General features: G+C 45.5%; 1 protein-coding gene across 1 annotated transcript; it reads right to left on the reverse strand.

Moving 5' to 3' along the window:
- Window positions 1–474: 474 nt before the first annotated feature.
- On the reverse strand, window positions 475–19,492 carry LOC144764053 (uncharacterized). The gene is made up of 2 exons (XM_078650204.1): window positions 19,411–19,492; window positions 475–4,794 (listed from the first exon to the last, which is right to left on the reverse strand). Exon 2 carries the CDS (start codon window positions 4,396–4,398, stop codon window positions 2,833–2,835), a length of 1,566 nt encoding a protein of 521 aa, XP_078506330.1. The 5' UTR covers window positions 4,399–4,794; window positions 19,411–19,492; the 3' UTR covers window positions 475–2,832.
- Between the last annotated feature and the right edge of the window lie 3,569 nt (window positions 19,493–23,061).

Genomic DNA, 23,061 nt, shown 5'->3' on the forward strand with positions numbered 1-23,061 from the left:
ATGGAGAGATAAGACCTTTGCTTTGTCTTTCCCTATTCTGGCAAGCAGATTTATCTATTTTTCTATTGGATGTATGACATTACAACGCATGCTTTTACATCGCATGCTTTTACAACGCGGTTTTTACAACGCATACCATTACAACGCATAGTGCTTTTAGGCGCTGGATAGTGAATTATTTAATTTACTATTCCAACTCCAGTCCCCGTGGATAGTAGGGAAGGTGTTGGATAGTACATTAAACACATTCCCTATCCTAGAGCGCCCCCCAGCGCAATGCGTTGTAATGGTTTGCGTTGTAAAAGTTGCGTCGTAAAGGCACTGCGTGGTAAAAGTTGCGTTGTAAAGGTTGTTCACCTTTTCTATTGCATGTGCATATCCTGAATGGATATTACAGCGCTGAAGATAAGTAAATATCTATGTACGGTATGAGAATGTTTACATTGTTCAAACATATAGGATTGCAGTCGGTACTTTCATCAGATTTTTATTTTATTACAGATCAGCATATTAAAAAAACAAAACTGTACAGAAGTAGAAATAATACCACTGTTGCTTACACGTACTATTGGAGATTGTAATCACTGCTGTAAGTAGAGGTCTCTAATTCACAGGTTGTTCAGCAAACTTTCCTACAATAACTGTACAAATGGTGGCAGCTCCTGTCCTGCAGGAAACCATAAACCTGATGCACACGTACCTCTGGGGTGCAAACCTCTAAGGCCAGTGGCATCCGACTTCCAAGTCATTCTACACACAGTAGTGTTATTGATAGAAACAAAATGTCAATGATAAACAGCATGAACATAGGATCTGTATAACAAATTCTGAATTTTATTATGACAAATGTCTCCTAAAACTGTGGATAGGAGCCCCAGAAGGCCTTGCAGAACAAACCATAACTGAGTAAATAAGCAGAGCCAGGTCACATCACGAGGTAGCCAAAATAGTCCTTATACCACAGTAGACCGGGAACAGGGGAAATAATGCTTTGTGTAACATACGCATTCTGTTGATGTTTGATGCTCTCTGGAGTTTGCATAGCCACCACTATGGGAAAGGGGTAAATTGTCCTGGGACCTTTTCTTGACATACTTAATCACCTACAATGTTGGATTAATAGTCCCTTTGCAATGATTGCTTTGTCCTAGGCCTAAACAAATTATGAAAATGTTACTAGACCTGCAGCTCTATTGACTTAAATAATCTACTTGACCTAATTGTAATGCTCTTGACCCATACACTGCTTTTAAATTATCTGATCTTTGGCAAATATTTCATTTATCTGAGCCGCCATCTTCTTTATTGTCACATACGAGAACACTTTTATTAAATATGCAAGTTCAATATGTCTGCTGTAAAATCTTGTTTGATTTAATAGACAACATTTCTGAGGCATTTACAATACAAATTTAGCCACATATAACATGCCCCGAGTTGCTTTTTTGTTCCTTAACAGCATTGTCATCGGAATGTTGCTCAAAACATATTTAAAAACCTCTCACTTTTAATACAAACATAACTAAAGCATGAAGTGGTAGCCCACTGTTGTTTGCAGTCAGATTTCCCATTGGAATGGACATACAATTTCTCACTGACATGCCGTTTCACTGATAAAACGATAGAGTGTACAAACAATAAGGTTTGGAAATTGAGTTTCTGCAAATATTTGTCACTTACACATCACCAAGTAAAGTGTTCTGATTCATGCTACTCCTATTTAATTCTTTGTTTGCATCACACTTATGAATTAAAAAAAATTGATTTCATAATTCCTGACACATTTAGAATATTAGTACTGTTCATTTGAAAGCTATTAAATGTGGTTAGTAAATAATTTGATACTCTACAGCCTTTTGTTTCACAATGAATGTTCAACAGCTCACTTGACAAAAAACTGTAGTAAAAGAAACAAAAGTAAACACCATTTCCCAAAATACGTAGCTATTAGTAAAAAGCTGACATTTGACCTCTGTCCTTGAACAGACAGCAAATGTGTCAAGATAAAACTAGTTTAAAGGCATCTTTATTGTTTATTCACTTTCTGAATGAACAGAACACCTGTTCCTTTCCAGCTAAAGCTCACTTACCAGAACAGACCAATGGGTCCTAAAAATAGGCTGGCCTGATTAAATATGACTCACCATAGTGAGTAGGCGAGTCGATTTTTCAAGGCCTGGTATGTAGTCGCTCCTGTGTGGAGAATAGGTGTCCCACTAGTAATGGCTTTCTGATGCTTTATTAGCTTTGCCTTTTTAAAGGATGCCTTGTCATATAGAGTGAAGTGATATGCATTCTTCACCGTCATTACTTTCTCCCCTGTGTTGACTTACAGTTATTATATGAGCTGGACCTGCCAAAAAATTGACTGTCACATTCAGTACATTTACTCAGCTTCTCCCCAGGATGAAATTTGTGATGTCTTAGGTCTTTCTTTTTGATGCTACTTTAGGTTGGTCTTCCTTCGGAACACTTCATTACATTCTGTACAGAGATATGGTTTCTCTCCTTTGTGAGCTTTCTGATGTTGCATTAAATTGTGCTTTACAATAATGGTCTTGTCACATTCAGTACAGTGACATGGTCTCTCTCCTACGTGACCTTTCAGGTGGTGTATTAATTTTTGCTTTTCAATAAATGCTTTGTCACATTCAGTGCATTCATATGGTCTCTCCCTAGTGTGGACTTTCTGATGTTGTTAGGTTTCCATGGGTAATAAATGTCTTGTCGGGTTCTGTACATAGGGTTTCTCCCAGGTGCAGTCACTCTGATGTGGCATTAATTGTGACTGTCTAATAAATGCCTCTCACATTCGGTGCAGTTGAATGGTCTCTACCCAGTGTGAACTTTCAGATGGTGTATTACATTTTGCTTTCCAATAAATGCTTTATCACATTCTGTACATTTATATGGTTTTTCCCCAGTGTGGACTATCTGATGCACTATTAACCTTCGCCTTGTCATAAATGCCATGTTGCATTCTGTACATGTATACGGCTTCTCCCCTGTGTGGAGTCTCTGATGTACAATTAACCTTGGCTTTGTAATAAATGCCTTGTCACATTCAGAACATTCATACGGTTTCTCTCCTGTGTGAATTTTCAGGTGGTGTATTAATGTTAGCTTTTCAATAAATGCTTTGTTACATTCAGTGCATTTAAACGGTTTCTCCCCAGTGTGTATTTTCTGATGTTTTATTAAGTTTCCATGGGTAATAAATGCCTTGTCGCATTCAGTGCATTCATATGGTTTTTCTCCGGTGTGGAATTTCTGATGTCGGATTAGATGTGCCTTTCTAATAAATGCCTTCTCACATTCTGTACATTCATGGGGTTTCTCTCCTAAGTGAACTTTCTGATGTTCTGTTAGATGGGACTTTCTAATAAATGCCTTCTTGCAATCAGTGCAGTTGAATGGTCTCTCTCCAGTGTGGACTCTGTGATGTTGCTTCAGCTTTACATTTGTTAAGAAAGCCTTGTCACATTCAGCACATTGATATGGTTTCTCTCCTGTGTGGACTTTCTGATGTTGCATTAGTTGTCCATTGGTTATAAAGGCCTTGTCGCATTCAGTACATTTGTAGGGCTTTTCACCTGCGTGGATTTTTTTATGCAGTTTTAGATACTTCTTCCTTCGGAACACTTTATTACATTCTATACATTGATATGGTCTCTCTCCACTGTGAACTATTTGATGTCGCTTCAGCTCTCCATTTATTATAAATGCTTTGTCACACTCTGTACATTGATATGGTCTCTCTCCTGTGTGAACTTTCAGATGGTGCATTAATGTTTGCTGTACATGAAACCCTTTGTCACATTCCGTGCATTTATACGGTTTCACCTCAACGTGGATTTGTTGATGCTGCTTTAGGTTAGTCTTGCTCTGGAACATTTTATTACATTCTGTACATTCATACAGGTCCTCACCAGTATGGACTTTCCTATGTAGCTTTAGATTATATTTTCGTTTGAACACTTTATCGCATTCAGTACATTTATATGGTTTCTCTACAGTGTGGACTTTTTGATGTAGCTTCAGCTCTCCATTTGTTATAAATGCTTTGTCACACACCGTACATTGATATGGTTTCTCCCCAGTGTGGATTTTCTGATGTCGTTTTAGCTCTCTATTTGTTTTAAATGCTTTGTCACATTCATTGCATTTATACAGTTTCTCCCCAGTGTGGACTTTCAGATGTTGTTTTAGATGTCCATTAGTAATAAATGCCTTGTCACATTTTGTACATTTATACCGTTTCGCACCAGCGTGGATTAGTAGATGCTGCCTTAGATTCTTCTTCCTTTGAAACACTTTATTGCATTCTGTACATTGATGTGGTTTCTCCTCTACGTGGACAATCTGATGCTGCATTAGGTCTTTCATTGCTGAGAACATTTTTCCACAGTCAGTCCATTGATTTTGGTTTTCTCCAGTATGAAGTTTCTGATGTTGCACTTGCTCTTTCTCTACCTAATAAATGTGTTGCCACATTCCAGATATTCATACATCTTCTCTCCTGTGTGTTCTTTCTGGAACCAGGTTGGCTCTTCCTTCGTAATGAGCACCTCAGACTTGCTTCAGTATGTCAGTGTGTTATGTCTTCAATGTATATCAGCTGATGCCTAAGAGCCAAGTACTGACCTCATTGGGCAGAGTGGGTTTTCTGCTGTAGAAAGACGTTGGTGAGGCATTAGCCTTCAAGGGAAGAGATTTGGAGATATACTGTTTTTTCATCACTTCCTACACGTGTAATGGCTTTATATTTTGTGTTTATTACTGCATTTATTTCACCTGTTAAATTAAGAAAAAGAAACACTGAATAAGCTGAAATGCAGAGTCCATCACAACAATCTATTGGAATTCAATTGGACATTTAATTGTTAATATAGCAAGTGTGCTCAGAATTTCTAGATTACACTTTCAATATAAAGATGCAGTAGGCAGAGTAAACGCGTACGGTCCTTCCTTGATCCCCTTCTATCAAGTAGTTTGGACTCAAGGAGTAACCAACACCAGACAAGGTTGCATGTTCAGTGAGTCAGACCCTCTCCCTGACCAAACACTACAATGGTAAATCCATAGCAACAAGAGGTCTCCCTTCTTATCCAAGGAATGCTTCCTATTATCACGCATCCTTACAAATAATATAAGATGGAGTCTTTTCCAGTAAATGGACCAAGCAACACAGAGCATCACAATAACGGTGGGAAACATAAGCAACTGCAGCAAGGGAATCTTATACATTATTGGAAAACATGGACAGGACCCGAACAAGTAATCTGAGCATCGTCGACATAGTGTAACTGCAGAGATCCGAGACTCTGACCAGATCTGCACAGGGAACAGGAGGTCTACAACCATTTTAAACACACATTGGCAAAGTCAATAAGTCTCACCTCTTAGATGTATATGCTTTTGCAATGCTGCACAATATCAGAAAAAAACAAGCATTCACAATGCAATAGGTCTCGCATTTACGAGAGTTTGAGCTCTTGGCATTGTAAATGATAATATCTTTTATTTATGTGTTTTGAAAACCTGCGAGCAGTGCATAAACACACACTTTGAACTCATAGTCCTTGCTTAGGAGAAGTAAGGCTGGCAGTAAAAGAGGCGCAGTTACTGCCAGCCTTGCTTTTCATAAAAGCCACGTATTGTGTAAATCCTTCAGAGGTGTGTGTCTGTATGGAGCAAAGGTTCCTGTGGGAATTGAAATAGGAAAGACCACTTGTGACCCCCACTTGAATGGTCCTCACAAAACTTGCAACGCAGAACTCAAACTGGATTAACTTTTCTAGGAAAGTTTATAGGATATTAATTGAAGGAATTACTCTACACTTGGGGCTCTACACTGGCATCCAGTAGTAAGATCCAGTATGTGATTCGGAGCATTTCAAATGGATCCTTTCGTGGATCGACCAATATTCCTACGATCTAAACTTAACCTGTGTGCTCAAAGGAGAACTCTCATTTCAAGAATGGCTGCGCTCCAGGTAATTCACTCTTTACTAAAACTTTACATTGGTGGGTGGTCTTTCCCAGCACAAACACAAATCATGGAGCAGACGCCCAAAGAGAATCCAGACCATAAATACTGATCTCGAATGAAGAAAAGCAATAAAGACTTGACTGTTCCAAAAATGATGGCAAGAAACCACAAGTCTCTCTCAGGAGTACATTTTCATGAGGGGTGTGTGGGGTGTCCTGGCCCCTGATAACATCATCCTGTGGTTAATAGTGAGGATTGTGAGTCCTAATCGGGTATGCCAATGTCTTTGTAAAGTTTCAGCGTCATCACACCACACAGCAGGCCTCATGGGAAACAAGCATGGCATCTTTTTGAAAAAGTAGGCTTTAAATGGGAATTTGATTTTTATTAGAAGTGTGCTCCTGCAGCTCAGAATGACCTAAAATGTTGTTTAAATTGTCATTATAGTTTTACAATAAGGCCTGCTACCTTAAAGAGTGCATGGCGCAGAGCAAACTAATCCAGCATTACTGAGACAGTTAATTCAGAATCTTTCTGAAGTCACGCCTCTCAACTGGCCATAGTTTGTGAATCAGGGCTTTTTTCACAGTGGGTCTAGGCGCTATGGAGAGCAGAGCGACACCCGAGAAGGGCCGGTGTAGGTGATATCTTAAGCACAGTGGGTCTGGGCGCTATCTCTTACAGAGCGGCAAAGGGAATATCCAGAGCCCAGCAAGTTACAACCCAGTGCAGAGCAGGCGGGGTCCTGTGCAGAGCAAAGTGGATCTAGGAGCTATCTATCGCAGAGAGAGAACAGGATTATTAAGGGAACAATAAGGTAGGACCAAGAGCAGGTGTAGATGCTATCCGATGCATCTAGGTGGATCTAGGTGCGAATCTATAGCACAGCAAGTGTAGGCGATATGCACAGCACTGTGGATCTAGACACGATCTATAGTAGAGCGGATATAGGAATATTAAGGGCGCAATAAGGCATGACCCTGAACAGAGCAGGTGGAGATGACATCTAGAGCAGCAGGTCTACATCCTACCTATAGGGGAGCGAGTGCAGGGGCTATGAAGAACAGTGGCTCTGTGCGCTCCCTACAGTAGAGTGAGTCTGAGAAGAATTCGGAACAGAGAGAGTGTCAATGATATGAATGAGGCAGTGTGTGGACTGTATGGCTGTAATAGTGCAGCTGGGATTAGAGGAGCTGTGGCACTGTCTAGGCGTTATCTATAATATTCGAACTGGGTGTTATCATGAACTGAGCCACTTAAATGTCATCAGGAAATTATTAATCAAGACATTGATTAACAAGAACGCCTTATCTCAGCACTATTAGCAAACGATGAGTTAAGTGGTCCTGATTAATAAATTGATTAGAGTTGCTCTGGCAGCTGCTGTATGCAAAACACTGAGTCACCAAGTAAAATGACAGACCTTATTTTGTCATTTCAGGAATTATATCAGATTATGGGTCTGAGTTGTGCTTTTATTTAGTGACACTATGGGTGAGGTGCCATGCAATATAATTTGCTTTGATGCCACCCATTGTATTTCTCTACTGAGAATTTGACATCATTAAGTGTGACAATGGGGTTCTTTGTAGACGTGACTCCACAGCAGAGAGCTTCTTTTTAAATGCAATGTATAATATGTGTGTCCTATATGCTTTTGAAGGAAGAGTGACCCCAGGTATGTCAGTGGTGAGTCACAGCAGAGCACAAGGGGCACTCAGAGGAACCATAACTTCTGTATAGTGTCTCTCTTGTGTCTTCATCTCTTACACCCACACCTCTCTTCTGTCCTCATCTTACACCCACATCTCTCTCGTGTCCCCATCTCTTAGACCCATACCTCTCGTGTCCCCATCTCTTACACCCACACCACTCGTGTCCACATCTCTAACACCCACACTTCTCTTGTGCCCTCATCTCTTACACCCACACCTCTCGTGTCCTCATCTCTTACACCCACACCACTCGTGTCCACATCTCTTACACCCACACTTCTCTTGTGTCCTCATCTCTTACACCCACACCTCTCTTGTGTCCTCATCTTACACCCACACCTCTCTCGTGTCCCCATCTCTTACACCCACACCTCTCGTGTCCTCATCTCTTACACCCACACCACTCGTGTCCACATCTCTTACACCAACACCTCTCTTGTGTCCTCATCTCTTGCACCCACGCCTCTCTTGTGTCCTCATCTTACACCCACACCTCTCTCGTGTCCTCATCTCTTGCACCCACGCCTCTCTTGTGTCCTCATCTTACACCCACACCTCTCGTGTCCTCATCTCTTACACCCACACCACTCGTGTCCACATCTCTTACACCCACACTTCTCTTGTGTCCACATCTCTTACACCCACGCCTCTCTTGTGTCCTCATCTTACACCCACACCTCTCTCGTGTCCCCATCTCATACACCCACACCTCTCGTGTCCTCATCTCTTACACCCACACCACTCGTGTCCACATCTCTTACACCCACACTTCTCTTGTGTCCTCATCTCTTGCACCCACGCCTCTCTTGTGTCCTCATCTTACACCCACACCTCTCTCGTGTCCCCATCTCTTACACCCACACCACTCGTGTCCCCATCTCTTACACCCACACCTCTCATGTCCCCATCTCTTACACCAACACCTCTCTTGTGTCCCCATCTCTTACACGCACACCTCTCTTGTGTCCTCATCTCTTACTCCCACTCTCTCTTGTGTCCCCATCTCTTACACGCACACCTCTCTCATATCCTCATCTCTTACACCCACACTTCTTGTGTCCTCATCTTTTGCACCCAGGCGGTCTGTTCACTGCACGTCACTTACATTCATTATCTATGCCACTAGGCCTATTACTTGCAGTAAGTGTCGTTAGGAAATGCCTATTTTTGCGTGCTCCCCAAGGCTCTTAAAGCAATGAAAAAGGACAAAAAATAATAACGTTATCATTTTATTTTTCATTGCTGTGGGGCTGGGTTAGGGCGGGGTGAGCTGGTGGCTCAAGGAAAGGAGGAGTGGTTTGTGCACACTTAAGTGCCCATGACTGCTTGGCTGTCTGTCTTGGCCCGCCCAAACAGTAATGTGCACTTTGTATTGTAATGCACAGCCTGGTGGGGAATATGCACAGGCTCCCCGTCTCCATCTGAGCGCCGATCCTTGGTGCTCAGACCAATCCCAATGCAGAAGTGGAGATGGAGGAGAGGTGGTAGAAATGGTAAGGATTTAAAAAAAATCTTTTTTAACCCCTCTCCCGCCACCCCCCATTCCCCACTAGCCGCCACTGCTGCTAAATGTTCATTTTTAGGTCCAGCCTAGATAGCGCTTGCGCTGTCAGGTGTTCTGTTCTATGTACTTTGTGGAGTCTGACTCCTCCCACCAGTTTGGATTGGCTTTCGTCTGTCATTCAAAAATGGTAGCCTCCAAAGGCTAATGGTTGGATCATGTCTCACCTTTTCTCAGAAGTTAACTCCCACTGAGTAGTGCAGCGGGAACGAGCAGCGAACCATGTGCTGCTTGCGTGCCTTTATCTTGCTGCTTTAATTTCTGCCTGAACGCGCTTCCGGTCTGTGCACATCAATTCTGCAGAGCATTATTTCCTATAAACTACCAGATGCTGATTGCCCTGTAGGGTACACACAGCACACGTGCCAGCTTTATGAAGCTAAAATGAGTAGTATCGGGTGCAGGTGGGAGGCGTGTCTCTCTCCCCACAATGCCTTGCATATTTATTTATTTATTTATATTCTTATATAGCGCAGGACTCGACCCCCGAAGGGGTATCTCCGCGCTTACGCTTTACAAAAAGAACCTAAACATGGTCATGAACTGTGAGGGAATTAGAGTAGTGATATCTTAGCAGGCCGGAAATAAATACGTTTTTAGAGCTGGTGTCCGCAGCTGGAGCCGCCTGCTGAGGCTTCGCTGTGACTCTGCGACCTGGCTGTCCTCGCGCACCCACTGAAGCTGTCACCGCCTTGCACTGTAACGTCACACTCCTCTGCTATTTTTCCATTTCAAGCACTGCTTTTAATTATTATTTACATCCAGCACTTCTTAGAAGTGCCTGTGCCTTTAAATACTAGCTTGCGTGTAGAGCTTCTGGAAGCAACAGCCCCTCGTCTTCCCTGCGGCCGATGAACAAGGGGGGACTAGAGCAACCTATTGAGTTTGAATTTCACAGGTTTCTGTTGATATCGCTTCTCCTGCATGGTTTTCTAGCCCTCCACAGTTTAGAAAACTGAACACGCCATCTTCCTGGCCCTCCTCATTCTTAAAAAAACTTGTGTGTGTGTTTTTTTAGCAGGGGTGGGGGAATCTGGCTTGTTTTGAGATGCCATTGTTTGTTTTGAACTGGCTTCCCCAAAGAGCACAGGTCAGGCAGAACCGATCTGCTAGCAGGCTCAATGTAGAAGTGATCGAAGATCCGGGCCACCACATCCTGGGAGTAACTATGTCTCCTCTTCAAGGCGCTGTGGTTTTTGTTTGGGGCGAGTGGTGGCATTTATAAGCCAGAGTTCCCTGCTGCTTGCACTCTGGTCCTGTCCAACAGAGAGCTATTTGATGGGGAATTCAAGTGTTATCATCACAAACTCACACTTTAAGTAAGGGAAAAGGGAATGAATGGGATTAGCTGGCCCTATAGCTACATAACTGCAATTACGGAGTGAAGCAGGTGATAACTAAACACAAATATGGATGAGTTGTTGACAGGTGCAGTGGACATTATAAATAAAGAGATCGGGCAGGCAAAGTGGCGCCTCCCTCTTCCTCCCAAACTTCATACCAATTAAACTCTTCCGCAGCAGGGCACCAGCCCAGCCCCTCCAACAAGGACATAAGACTGGGCGGCCCAAATGAATCAACGGAGGGAGGGTGGGGAGTATTGCGAGTTGAAGCAGTCCATCTTAGGGTTCCCTGATACTCCCATGCGCAGGTGATCCTACCGGAGCCTGAAAGAACAGTAGTTACTCCTGCAATACAAGGTGCTGCTGGAAAAAGAGACAGGATCGTGCATCCGGATCCAAGCGCCCCAAGGTCACAATTAGCCAGACACCAAAAAAGGACTCCCTGTGGAGGGGAAAGGAAAAGCGGGGACCCTCACCGGGCCATCTCAATGAAACAGTCGCCGCTGCTCTAGACATTAAGTTGAAACCCATCCTAGAGCGTCTCACTACCATAGAGCGGATGCTAAGGAAATGAACTCAAGAGGGTTCACATAGGGGTATTACCAGTCTCTCAACTACTGTTGGTTCCCCCCGCCCTCACACTAGTCACTACCCTAGGAGCAAAACCAAGGGAAACATCAAGCGGATGGTATGCCAGGGTCTCCTCCCACTTTATCTAAAACCACTATCATGGAAACTCCTGCAAGGTCACATCAAACAGTGGTAGTATCCGACATTAATACTGCATATATTTAAACGTCTCATTGGCGCCTCAATTCTGGAATTCTCTTCTCCCCGAATTGCATTTGACCACTTCCTATACTATGTTTAGGAAGTCTCTCAAAACATGGTTATTTGTTCAGGCATACAATTAATGTCCTCTTTTTTTCTGTCCCAGCAACTGTTTGACCCCGCTAGGAACGTGCGCTCTATAAATTGCTTATAACATAACATGTATGAATCTTGGTAGTAGTAAGAGCTCTAATTCCCTGAGGCCTGGCCCACCGAAGTCAAGAGGGCCTCCTGTTCCTGTAAGAAGTACAAATGGCAGGGAGTCAAGGCCCTTAACTGAGGAAGGAAGAAGTGATTCAAATAAGATCTGTCCCCATATTCCTCCAGAGTGCATTCCTTACATTATTGTGCTGGAAAATATTCTCAAAATTGAGCACTCACAGCCTGAATCATATGCCTCTCTAACAATCAAAGCGACATACTGGATGTGGAAACACTACAGATGGACTTGTAAGCTATTGACTAACATTATTACAACTAGAAGGGTCTCTTGGGTTGGCAAAACATCTAAATCTTCGCAAGGTGACTGCCTGATAGTCAAGTTTAGAAGGCAGAGTGTAGTCCAGGCTTAACTAAACTCCCTCAGCCATACCATCACCTCCTCAGATGGCATCAGAGCGCTCCCCCTGGGATTCTTCTTTCCCCTGAGGCTCACATACACCTGGTCAATGCCCACAACAATCCCGAACCAGATATCGCAGGGAGCAGTTTAGGATCCCACCACTCCAATTTTAAACCCCTTTAGCTTAATTTACTTAGTATGATGTTTTATCCCCTTTCCAGCAATCGGGTTGGCTATGCCATGGGGTAAACCTCAATTGTAGCCATGCCAGTCGGTCAGTCAAAAATACTTTATTCGGCAATTTAATGTCATAAAAGAAAACATTACAATCAAAACTACATTTCCTTAAAAAAGAAGCCTGTCATTGTATTAAGTTGGTGGCCACCAACTCATAGGAATCCAAACAAAGAAAGAAACTTTGTGGATGGGATACTAAGTGCAAATATACAAGCAGTATTTAAAAATTTGAAGTGCATGAAAACTTTGCTAAACATACAGTACACACTTTATATAAAGTGCAGAGTGTGGTCAGGTAAGCTTTTATATTTAGATGACACATAATCATCCTCACAATTAAAAGATTTAAAATACAGATGAGCAAATATAATAAAACCTAAAACTACTAAATTCCTCTCCAATATACTCCAAAATGAGGAGGACTGCAAACAACTACATAAGGTACCAAGGCCTAATTCTGCCTACAATCAAAAACATACTAAACACATACTAAACACCATATAATCAGTTTAAAAAGACCATTTGTTTTCCTTCACCTAATGGCCCCAATTAGGAAACTAGCCATTCCAAAAAAAACCAATGGGGGAGGCTGGCATCTGAAGGTACACTAGAGGCGGCCTAACTTGTGCAAAATTGCAGTTTCTAAGTAATGGTAGGACTAATTTCTTACGTAGGGGACATAATAATCACAGAAGAAGACAAAGTGAATAATGTCCTGTTCTGAAAAATCGTCACACTGACAGGTCTTGAAGGTGCCGGGTTTCGAAAAACCCATAGGGACAGATAGGAGCCAATGTGCCATCTGCAGACGGAATCTTGTTAGAATAAAACGATGGAGAGGTTTATCAACACTTAATAGATAGGGTTTGTGAGAAAGTGCCATATTTCTTGCCTTGGTATGCCCCCACTTTTTTCTGAACTGCTGATGTGCTTTGACTGAGTGTGCCCTGGGTCCCTGCCAATCAGGTACCCAGGGCCTGTGTTCCTTTCCTAAAACTGTACAGAAACAAAATACCCAATTGGCATCTCTGGCCACCTGTCAGCCTCTAGTAAATGGTACCCTAGGTAGTAGTACCAAGGGCATGGTGACCAGAGAAGACCCCTGAGGACTGCAGCACTGATTGTGCCATCCTTAGGGGCCCTGTACCCTGGCACCCACACACTGCCTTGGCAGGATGAGTGCCTAAGTACAGAACCAAAACAAGAGTCGACAGGGCACACATCCCTATGTGCCCTGCTCAAAGAACCCACTGCCCTGGCATACCTCAGTCACCCCTCGAGCTGGGTGCCCTATGCCAGAGGTGAGGGGACGGGTGCATGATCCCTCTGCCCCTACAGTACCCAGGGCCATTCCTGGGCACTGTAAGTGCAGTGATGACATTAAGAGTATATGGTGCTGGGAGGTTGTCATTACGAACCCCACAGCACCATAATGGCTACACTGGAGACTGACTAGTTTGGTATCAAACTTCTCAGCACATTAAACCCGCAGTGATGCCAGTGTGGGATTTAATGTAACATGCACGAGAGGGCATCTTAGAGGCGCCCTCCAAAACCCGAACCTACAATCCACGTCCGGGCTGAGTGGCTGCAGAGGCTGCCACACAGCAGACATGTTGCTGAACCCCTGGGTGGAGAGCCCCCCGCTCTCCTGGGTCTGCAACAATGCACATCCTGGGCGAGGTGCTATGTCTCCTCCCCCAGGATGGACGGGGGAAGCTTCAAAGGCATACCGCCTCTGAGAGCTTCTCCAGACCATTTGCTGTACCCAGCAACCAGCCCCCACCAGTCCTACCCCCCACTTTGGCGGGAAGACTGGCGGGAAAAACCACGTCAGGAAGGGGGGTGTGCCAACCTGTGCCAACTCCACCCCTCAGGTGGAAGCGGCGAGGTGAAGCACGACCCCGGGCCCCGGCCATCTTGTAGATGGGGAGCCCTGCCCAATCCCAGCTAGGCTCCTGCCCCCCTCCCACAGGAGAGGAGCAGGTCAGGGGGTGTACTCACCCCGGGACAGGGACCCATTGGTCCCTGCCCTTCCCCTACCTGTAAAGCCCCTTAATTCATTATTTAGGGAAGTCCAGTGCCCAAAGACCCTCCTTGATGAACCAGCCGACGCCTGCAGACTCAGAACCAGGAGCCCCCCCCCCAACCGCGACCAACCAAGGGTAAACTTTTCCGACACCCAAAGACACCCCCTGCACCCGGCGCCCTCCAGCCCCCTGTGCCTCCCTTTGGGGTACCTACCTGTGCTCCAAGATCCCAACTTACCCCTCGAAGTGCTGGTCGCCCCTGGAAAGTCTCCGTCCCCGAGCCTGCAACCTTTCTCCCTTTTGCAAGATCCTCATTGGATAACATTGAGCGCTCGACGGCTCAAAAGCACCCTGCACCCAGCCGCCCGAGTGCCGCTGGCTGCGACCTCTCTGTCCTAACTTACTTCCCCCCTTGCCCTGAGCAAGTGACCAGGAGCACAGCTCCTACAACTGCGTGGCCTGCGAGGCAGCAGCCACCAACCGAAGGCCCCCTTTCCCTCATTGGATATCATTGGGCCTACCTACCTCTGCACCCGGCCGCCCCTGTACCGCTGAGGGTGAACTAACTGTACCTACCTGACCCTGGGGGACCCCTGAGTCTATACCCAGAACACTGACTTCATCAACCAAGTACTCACCTGGAAACCGGTAATTCACTGACCTGCCATTGGATAACATTGACCCATCTTTACTCGAAAATGTTCTAAGTGTGAAGTTTTGAAAACTGAAAGTATTCCTATAAAATCAGCCAAAGTCTGAATCCGAAAGTACTCACCTGTGATCAGGGGAGAAGCCAGTACTGTACCGGTCAGCCCAGTACTGAACCGCAAAAGTAATCCCTAGCGGGTTTACTAGTAACCTGTATTTTCTCCATAGGAACCCATTGTCTGCTTTTCTCTGAAATTTCTTCTAAGTGCCTACTTTTGAAAACTGCAAATATTCTTTAAAAATCGTACGACATACTGAAACGCAATTACCTACCTGTTTTGAGTTAAGCCCCCAGTGCTGGGCCTAGGAGACTAGTGCTGTGTTACAAAAGTAATGCGATCGTACTTTACCTGTAACCTGAATTTCCTCCCATTGAGTAACAGTGTGAGCTTTTAAAACAGCTTTATATTCAGGAAAAATCATCACTATAACTAAAACGTTTTTGCTGATCTGGTTTCAGCTTAGACCCCAGGACTGAATCCAAGATCTAGTCCTGGAACTACCAAAGTAATCCATAAAGTAATCAACTGTACTTTCCTATGAAAACCATTGAGCTCAATGCTAGAGTGTGTCGCAGAACTGTATTGCTATTAGCTAACCTGTGATTATTGTGTGTATAAACGTATTGCTCCTCTGCAAAGTATTACCTGAGAGTACTCGTATCTCGAAAAGTATATTGTTGTAACTGTTGGTTCTAAAAATAAAACAACTATATCTAAGGATATAATAACAATTGGCCTGGAGTTCAGTTCCTGAGTGTGTGAAACCTTTTGCTGACTGAGTGTGTACATCAAATGCTTTACACTGTCCTCTGGCACTGCCTTACTGCTCGACCAAGCTACCACTTTGGAGAGTAAGGTCAGTTCTGACTTTAACCTCTGTTATACCTTTGGGGTTTGTGGACTCTATACACACTGTACTACCTTATTGTTCAGTATATATAGAGACACCTTCTCACAAGGTTGGACTTGGTTGCCCAAAGATAATGTGGCATACCACCTTGCAGATGGTTTTTTGCAGCCCTTCTTCCTCCCTCAGGCCCTGACGCTTAAACAAAAACTGGATTCTCATATTTTTAATAGCAGATTTGTTCATAAGTTTGGGGCTTAAAAATAAGTCAGGACGACCTAGCCAGGCTGTCAAATCCTTTAGATATCTAAACCAGGGGATACGTATGGCTCTATCTAGTGCCAAACAATCGGTGATTATTACTTGATTTAAATTTGTAGTGGGACTTGCCCAGATTCTCATCCATCTCATCAAAGGAGCCACTGCAATCTGATCTGTAATATATCCCATCCCTAGCTCCTCGTGTATTATGTAGGTGGCGGTGGAAAAGGGAACTGCCAAGACCTTACATAAAAATGTATTTTCCTCGGCCATGCATAACTACCCAAGAACTGCAGTATCTACCCAACGGGCATCAAAAACCCTCCTACGGGGGCAGAGTCTCTGAACCTAATCTCGTGGAATGTGGCTGGCCTGTGCACCAAACAGGAGGCTCCCGGCCTGCTCAATGTAGTCGACCATCACTGCGAGCATTAAAAATCAGATTCCTTGTTGCGGCCTTTGCTTATTTGCACCGTCTGGGAAACGAAACAGTTATACATGTTGTTTTAAATTACATGCTCATTGCCATAAAGGTATGATCTTATTACTGAATGACTTATGCTAGATGTTTTTTAATACCAATTTTTAGTATTTTTAACAAGTGCTTCCCAATCCTATGAATTTTAATACCGTATATGGTTTTCTTTTATTTGTTATTACTTTTATGGCTCAGTTGAGCCGAATAAAGTATTTTGACTGATTGGCTAAATGCCCTAAAATCCTACTCCTAGACTTCTAGCCTGTGGGTGCCGTGCTCCCAGTCCTGGTAACACTTTTACAAATATTAGGCTCTGGTATCTTAGCCCAGAAAATAGAACTAAGACTACAATTCCAAGGAGGCATTATTTTCTAAAAGGCAAGCCTTGGGCTAGAATACTGCAGTATTCCTCCATCTAGCATGGGTGAGATTGGGGCTATAGTGGGCACGGTTATAGATTGTCAGTGTTGCTGGCACCACTGTTGCCCTCTACAGAATCTACTTGTTGGGCAGAAATAGCATCGGGGGGAAGAACAACCCCGCTCCGTTCAGACCCGGCGGTTCTGACCGTTTCTAGGCAATGAATTCTAGTGTTGAAAACTTGGCTGACAATGGAGGCGGCCTATGCTATCTCGCTTTGGTTGGGACAATGGGGCATATTAGCAAGGAATAGCGATATTTATCGATGAATGCACTTAGCGCATTTTTTTTATCGCTGCCTTTCGCCGGATATCATCGCAGAGATAACGTGCTATTAGCATCGTTTATCACCAATGCGATAAAATATCCGGTGATAGCGGCTCAATGTGAGAATATCGCTGGAAATTCAGCGATATTCTCGCATTAACGCTAATGGGGGCTTATTGTGATAATCCACCCTCCATTGGCTATACATGTAAGTCAAATTTTTAGCGGGCGTTAGATTCTAGCAATAATCACCCTTAGCGCGATTTTTTTTATTGCTTCGTCTGCCTTGCTAATAGGCGATAGCTGTGTTAGAGTCTGTTTTCTAGTCACTAAAAGTTTGGGTACGCCCACTTTGCATGTCATTACCGATAAATATCGCTGACATGCAAAGTGGGCCCCAAACATGTAGCTATCGCCTTTAAGCTGTCGCTAACTGCTGTTAGCGACAGCTTGCTAATAGGGCGATAAAAATATCGCCGCTTTAGCGGGAAAAAGTCCTGCTAAAGCGGCCATATCGCCCTTAGTAATATGCCCCAATGTCTTTACATGGGTGGTGCTTTGGGATAAAGAAAGAGAAAGAAAATAAACACTTGCCTGGGGGGAGAAGGGTGGCGGCAGCGCCAAGATACCTTCCAGGGGCAAGGGAGGACTCTCCTGCTACCTTTCTTGTTTTAAACAGTCCATCTGGTGAATGTGGTCACAGTAGACTACATGAAAGAGCTACGAAATCACACAACTGGCAGAAGGTGTATACACATGTAAATGTAAATGTGTTGGACTTGTAAAGCGCACGGCTGCCCGTAAGCATCCTGGCGCTGTAGACCGCTGGGGAACCCGTCCTGGCTTTCCCTGTGAGATGGTCCCTACTGGGTATCTCCAAGGTGAAACCAGGCATCCCCGGCGTATGTGGGGGGCCGTTGTGGAGATGAGGCAAGTTTAATGCCCAGAGTTGCCAAGTGTGATCCCTGGTTAGAGTAGGCACCGAGGCGAGAATTATCGAGTCCGCTGACTCTGGTCCACGACCCTGCCGCGTCGGGAATTGAACCCTGGTCCCGGGCTGTTCTCTGCTTACGGGTCTGCCGCCTCTAACCAGTGAGCCACACCTCTCCACTGGGATAACCTAACATAACATTGGGATAACATAACAAAAAGCCCAGAATCCTTATTGCGGTGATGTGAAATATTAACGCATAATTAAACAGAGATTTATACAGAGCTGTGCATTAACTCACTGAGCTTTCCTGGCAGCACCAGTGCCAATGGTCTGCAAGCGATGATATATATACACAGCATGTACACTCACACATGCAGCTATATGTTAACAAAGCTTTCGAAAGGAGGTATCCCTTCTTCAAAGAGGCAGACTCAAGGCAGTTTACTTTTGACTGCTTTTCAAGAAACCAGAGGTCTCATTAGCATACTATAACAATAGTAGTAAATAAGTTTATTGTATTAACATGTATGACAATAAAGCATGTTACATGTGAAAGAATCCGGCTGCATGGTACATGGTTCAAGAGTTGATAATATTACAACACTAGCTCTACTCTGGGAAACAAATCAATTATGCAGGAATAAAGGCTATATGCCTGTTTCGTGGACTATTGCACACTGATTAGCAGCATGAAAGCAGCGCCGGGATTGGTTAGGGGGGGTTGGACGGGGCCCCTCCTGAAGGAGAGGAGGGCGCCGGACCGAGGTGAGGACATGCAGCAGGGGAAGGGAGCTTTATTTCCTGTTTTAAATGTATTTGTGTGTGTGCAGTGAATCGTGGACATGCATTACATTGCCGTTTTAATGTTATGATGATGTAATGCATGTCAGCAGTGTTGTTGCTGTTTAGATTGCGCCGCACGCACCCGTGTGCCTCCGCCCTCCCCGAACTCCACGCAAAGGGACCGCAGCGCTTGATATGAGCGCCAGCTCCACTGCTCAAGGAGAGATTCATGGTTTGCTGCAGGCACGGGAAGGGGAAGGGATTTGCCAAGAATCACAGGATGTGGAACAAACGCCGAGACTCGAACCTGTTTTCCCAGCTTCAGAGTCAGAAGCTCAGGCCCTTACGCCACAATAAGACCGCAAACAGAAGGAGGGAACAAAACCCACTCGGTACCTTCCTCCCGGCTCCATCCCTCCCACACTTGCAGCTTACTCACCTGCAGCAGATCACACGGCGCGCTTACTTCGAGATGGAAATACCTCTCCTGTCTGTGTCTGGCATCCAGGGCTGCTGTGGTCCCACCCCTGCCATTACTAGTGACGTCAGAAGCGGGTGGAGGGATGGGGAGCCCCGGAGCCCCCTCCAATCACCCCACCGAACCGATGATGAGAGATTCCCCGACTGAGGGATGAGGGGCGGGGCCTACAGGAAAAGCCCAGCTGGTCCTTTATTGAAAGCTCAATTCAGGATTCTGCGTTTAGATGTCATTATGGATACATTGTAAACATTAGGGCAGATCTTCTAACGCCCCCAGACTCTGAAGGGGGGGGGCGAGGGGGGGTCACAGAGACAAGGAAAGCTGAAAACAGCCCCCAGAGTGCGCTCCCGAGGTGGATATTTGACCCTCTCTCAGCTGCAGCTCTGCCACGGACAGCACAAGACTCCTGGCTGTGAGTAGAGATACAAACAAGCATTGGCGCTGTGCACAGTAAGTTCAAGTTCAAGTTCGGGTATTTGTATAGCGCACTGCTCACCCAGAGGGTCTCAAGGCGCTCGGGGGAGGTGTTCATTATTTGTCGAATAGCCAGGTTTTGAGTTCTTTTCTGAAGGAGCTGTGGTTCCGAGTGGGGCGGAGGTGGGTGGGGAGGGAGTTCCAGGTCTTGGCAGCCAGGAAGGGGAAGGATCTGCCGCCCATGGTGGATTTCCGGATGCGCGGGACTGCGGCGAGTGCTTGATTGGATGATCTTAGTTGGCGGGTGGGTTTGTAGAAGGACAGTCGAGTGTTGAGGCATTCGGGTCCTAGATTGTAAAGTGCCTTGTGTGCGTGAGTGAGAAGGCGGAAGGTAATTCTTTTGTTGACGGGAAGCCAGTGGAGGTTTTTTAAATGTTCGGTGATGTGATCTTGGCGCGGGATGTCAAGTATAAGTCTCGCTGACGCGTTTTGGATGCGCTGGAGTTTTTTCTGTAATTTTGTTGTGATTCCGGCGTAAAGTGTGTTACCATAATCCAGTCGACTCGTGACCAGTGCGTGGGTGACAGTCTTTCTTGTTTCGAGGGGGATCCAGCGGAAGATCTTTTTGAGAATACGAAGTACGTTGAAACAGGAGGACGATACGGCGTTGACCTGTCTGGACATCGAGAGGGAGGAGTCTAGGATGAAGCCAAGGTTGCGTGCATGATCTGTGGGTGTGGGTGCTGTGCCCAGAGCGGAGGGCCACCAAGAGTCGTCCCAAGCTGAGGGGGAGGATCCTAGGATGAGCACCTCCGTTTTGTCTGAGTTGAGTTTTAGGCGGCTCTGTTTCATCCATTCGGCTACTTCTTTCATGCCGTCGTGAAGATTGGTTTTGGCGGTGTTGGGGTCTTTGGTGAGGGAAAGGATTAGCTGAGTGTCATCGGCGTAAGAGATGATGTTTAGGTTGTGTAGACGCGCGATGGAGGCGAGAGGGCTCATGTAGACGTTGAAGAGGGTGGGGCTGAGTGAGGATCCTTGGGGTACGCCGCAGATGACTTCGGTGGCCTCTGAGTAGAATGGGGGAAGTCGGACTCTTTGAGTTCTCCCAGCTAGGAATGAGATGATCCAGTCCAGGGCTTTTCCTTGTATTCCTATGTTGCTGAGGCGATGTATAAGGGTGCTGTGGCAGACTGTGTCGAAAGCGGCGGAGAGGTCGAGTAGGATGAGGGCCACTGTTTCTCCGTTGTCCAGGAGTGCTCGGATGTCGTCGGTTGCTGCAATGAGGGCGGTTTCGGTGCTGTGTTTGGCTCTAAACCCGGATTGAGATGGATCAAGGGAGTTGTTAGATTCAAGGAAGGCGGCGAGCTGGCTGTTGACGGCTTTCTCGATGACTTTGGCCGGGAATGGGAGGAGGGAAATGGGTCGGTAGTTTTTAAGTTCAGAAGGGTCTGCTGTGGGTTTCTTCAGAAGGGGGCTGAGTTCGGCGTGTTTCCAGCTTTCAGGGAAGGTGGCAGAGTTGAAGGAGCAGTTGATGACATCGCGGAGATGAGGTGCGATGAAGGAGTCAGCTTTGTTGAAGATGTGGTGGGGGCAGGGGTCAGAAGGCGAACCAGAGTGGATTGAGTTCATGAGGCGAATGGTGTCTTCAGTGGTGATTGGGTTCCAGGCATTGATGTTGTTAGTTGGCGGAGTAGGATCTGAAGGGGGTGGAGAGTGTTGATCGTTGGGAGAATTTTCGAAGCTGTTGTGGATGTCGGCGATTTTGTTGTAGAAGAAGGAGGATAACGCGTCGCAGAGGTCTTGGGAGGGAGTGATGTCGTTAGATGCTGCGGTGGGGTTGGTGAATTCTTTGACGATGTTGAAGAGTTCCTTGCTGTTAAGGTTGTTGTTGTCGAGACGATCCTTGAGTGCTGATTTCTTGGTGGAACGAAGTATTTGGTGGTGTTTGCGGGTGGCTGTTTTGAGGGAGGCCATGTTGTCCGAGGTAGGGTATTTCCTCCAATACTTCTCCATGGTGCGGCATAGCTTCTTGGATTGTTTAAGTTCATCATTGAACCAGGGAGCCTTTTTGCTGGCAGATTTCATCTGGTGCTTTTTCAGGGGTGCTAGTTCGTCTGCACTGTGGGTAATCCATTGCTTGAGGTTGGTGGCCGCTTGGTCTGGGTCCATTGAGAGGGTGGGAGGGTTTTGTTTGAGAGATGTGAGGAGTTGGTCGGTGGTGATTTTGTTCCAGTTTCTCCGAGGAATAGGTTGTGGGCGGTTGTGAGTCAGGGGGGTTTTGTAGCTGAAGTAGACACAGCTGTGATCCGTCCAATGGAGAGCTGTAGTGCGATCGAAGGAGATGTGGTTGCTGGAGGTGAAGATTGGGTCGAGCATATGTCCGGCTATGTGGGTGGGGGTGTCAACAAGTTGTTTGAGTCCGAGATTGGCCAGGTTGTCCAGAAGGGTGGTGGTGTTGCTGTCGTGTTTGTTTTCAAGGTGGTAGTTGAGATCTCCTAGGAGAATGTAGTTCTCGGAGGCGAGGGCCTGTGGGCTGACAAAGTCTGTGATGTCGTCGCTGAATTGAGTGCGGGTGCCTGGAGGCCTATAAATGAGGGTGCCTCTAAGTGTGGTCCTGGAGTCGGTGTGGATCTGAAAGTGGAGATGTTCGGCGGTTGCGAGATTGTCATCGGAGCTGGTTGTGATTTTGATGTACAGTAGTACAATACTCCTGGCTGTGAGAAGAGGATACAAACCAGCATTGGCGCTGTGGGCAGTACAATACTCCTGGCTTTGAGAAGAGGATACAAACAAGCATTGGCGCTGTGCACAGTACAATACTCCTGGCTGTGAGAAGAGGATACAAACAAGCATTGGCGCTGTGCACAGTACAATACTCCTGGCTGTGAGAAGAGATACAAACAAGCATTGGCGCTGTGCACAGTACAATACTCCTGCCTGTGAGAAGAGATACAAACAAGCATTGGCGCTGTGCACAGTACAATACTCCTGGCTGTGAGAAGAGGATACAAACAAGCATTGGCGCTGTGCACAGTACAATACTCCTGGCTGTGAGAAGAGATACAAACAAGCATTGGCGCTGTGGACAGTACAATACTCCTGGCTGTGAGAAGAGATACGAACAAGGATTGGTGCTGTGATTATAGACACTGTAAAGACAGGGTATGAGCACTAGGGACTGTGCTAGTATTTATA

Source organism: Lissotriton helveticus, chromosome 6 (assembly GCF_964261635.1).
Source record: "Lissotriton helveticus chromosome 6, aLisHel1.1, whole genome shotgun sequence".
Classification (NCBI taxonomy): domain Eukaryota; kingdom Metazoa; phylum Chordata; class Amphibia; order Caudata; family Salamandridae; genus Lissotriton; species Lissotriton helveticus.

Excerpts from the sequence above, each read along its gene's own strand:
- LOC144764053 (XM_078650204.1), bottom strand. The coding sequence starts at position 4,398 with ATGTTCTCAGCAATGAAAGACCTAATGCAGCATCAGATTGTCCACGTA.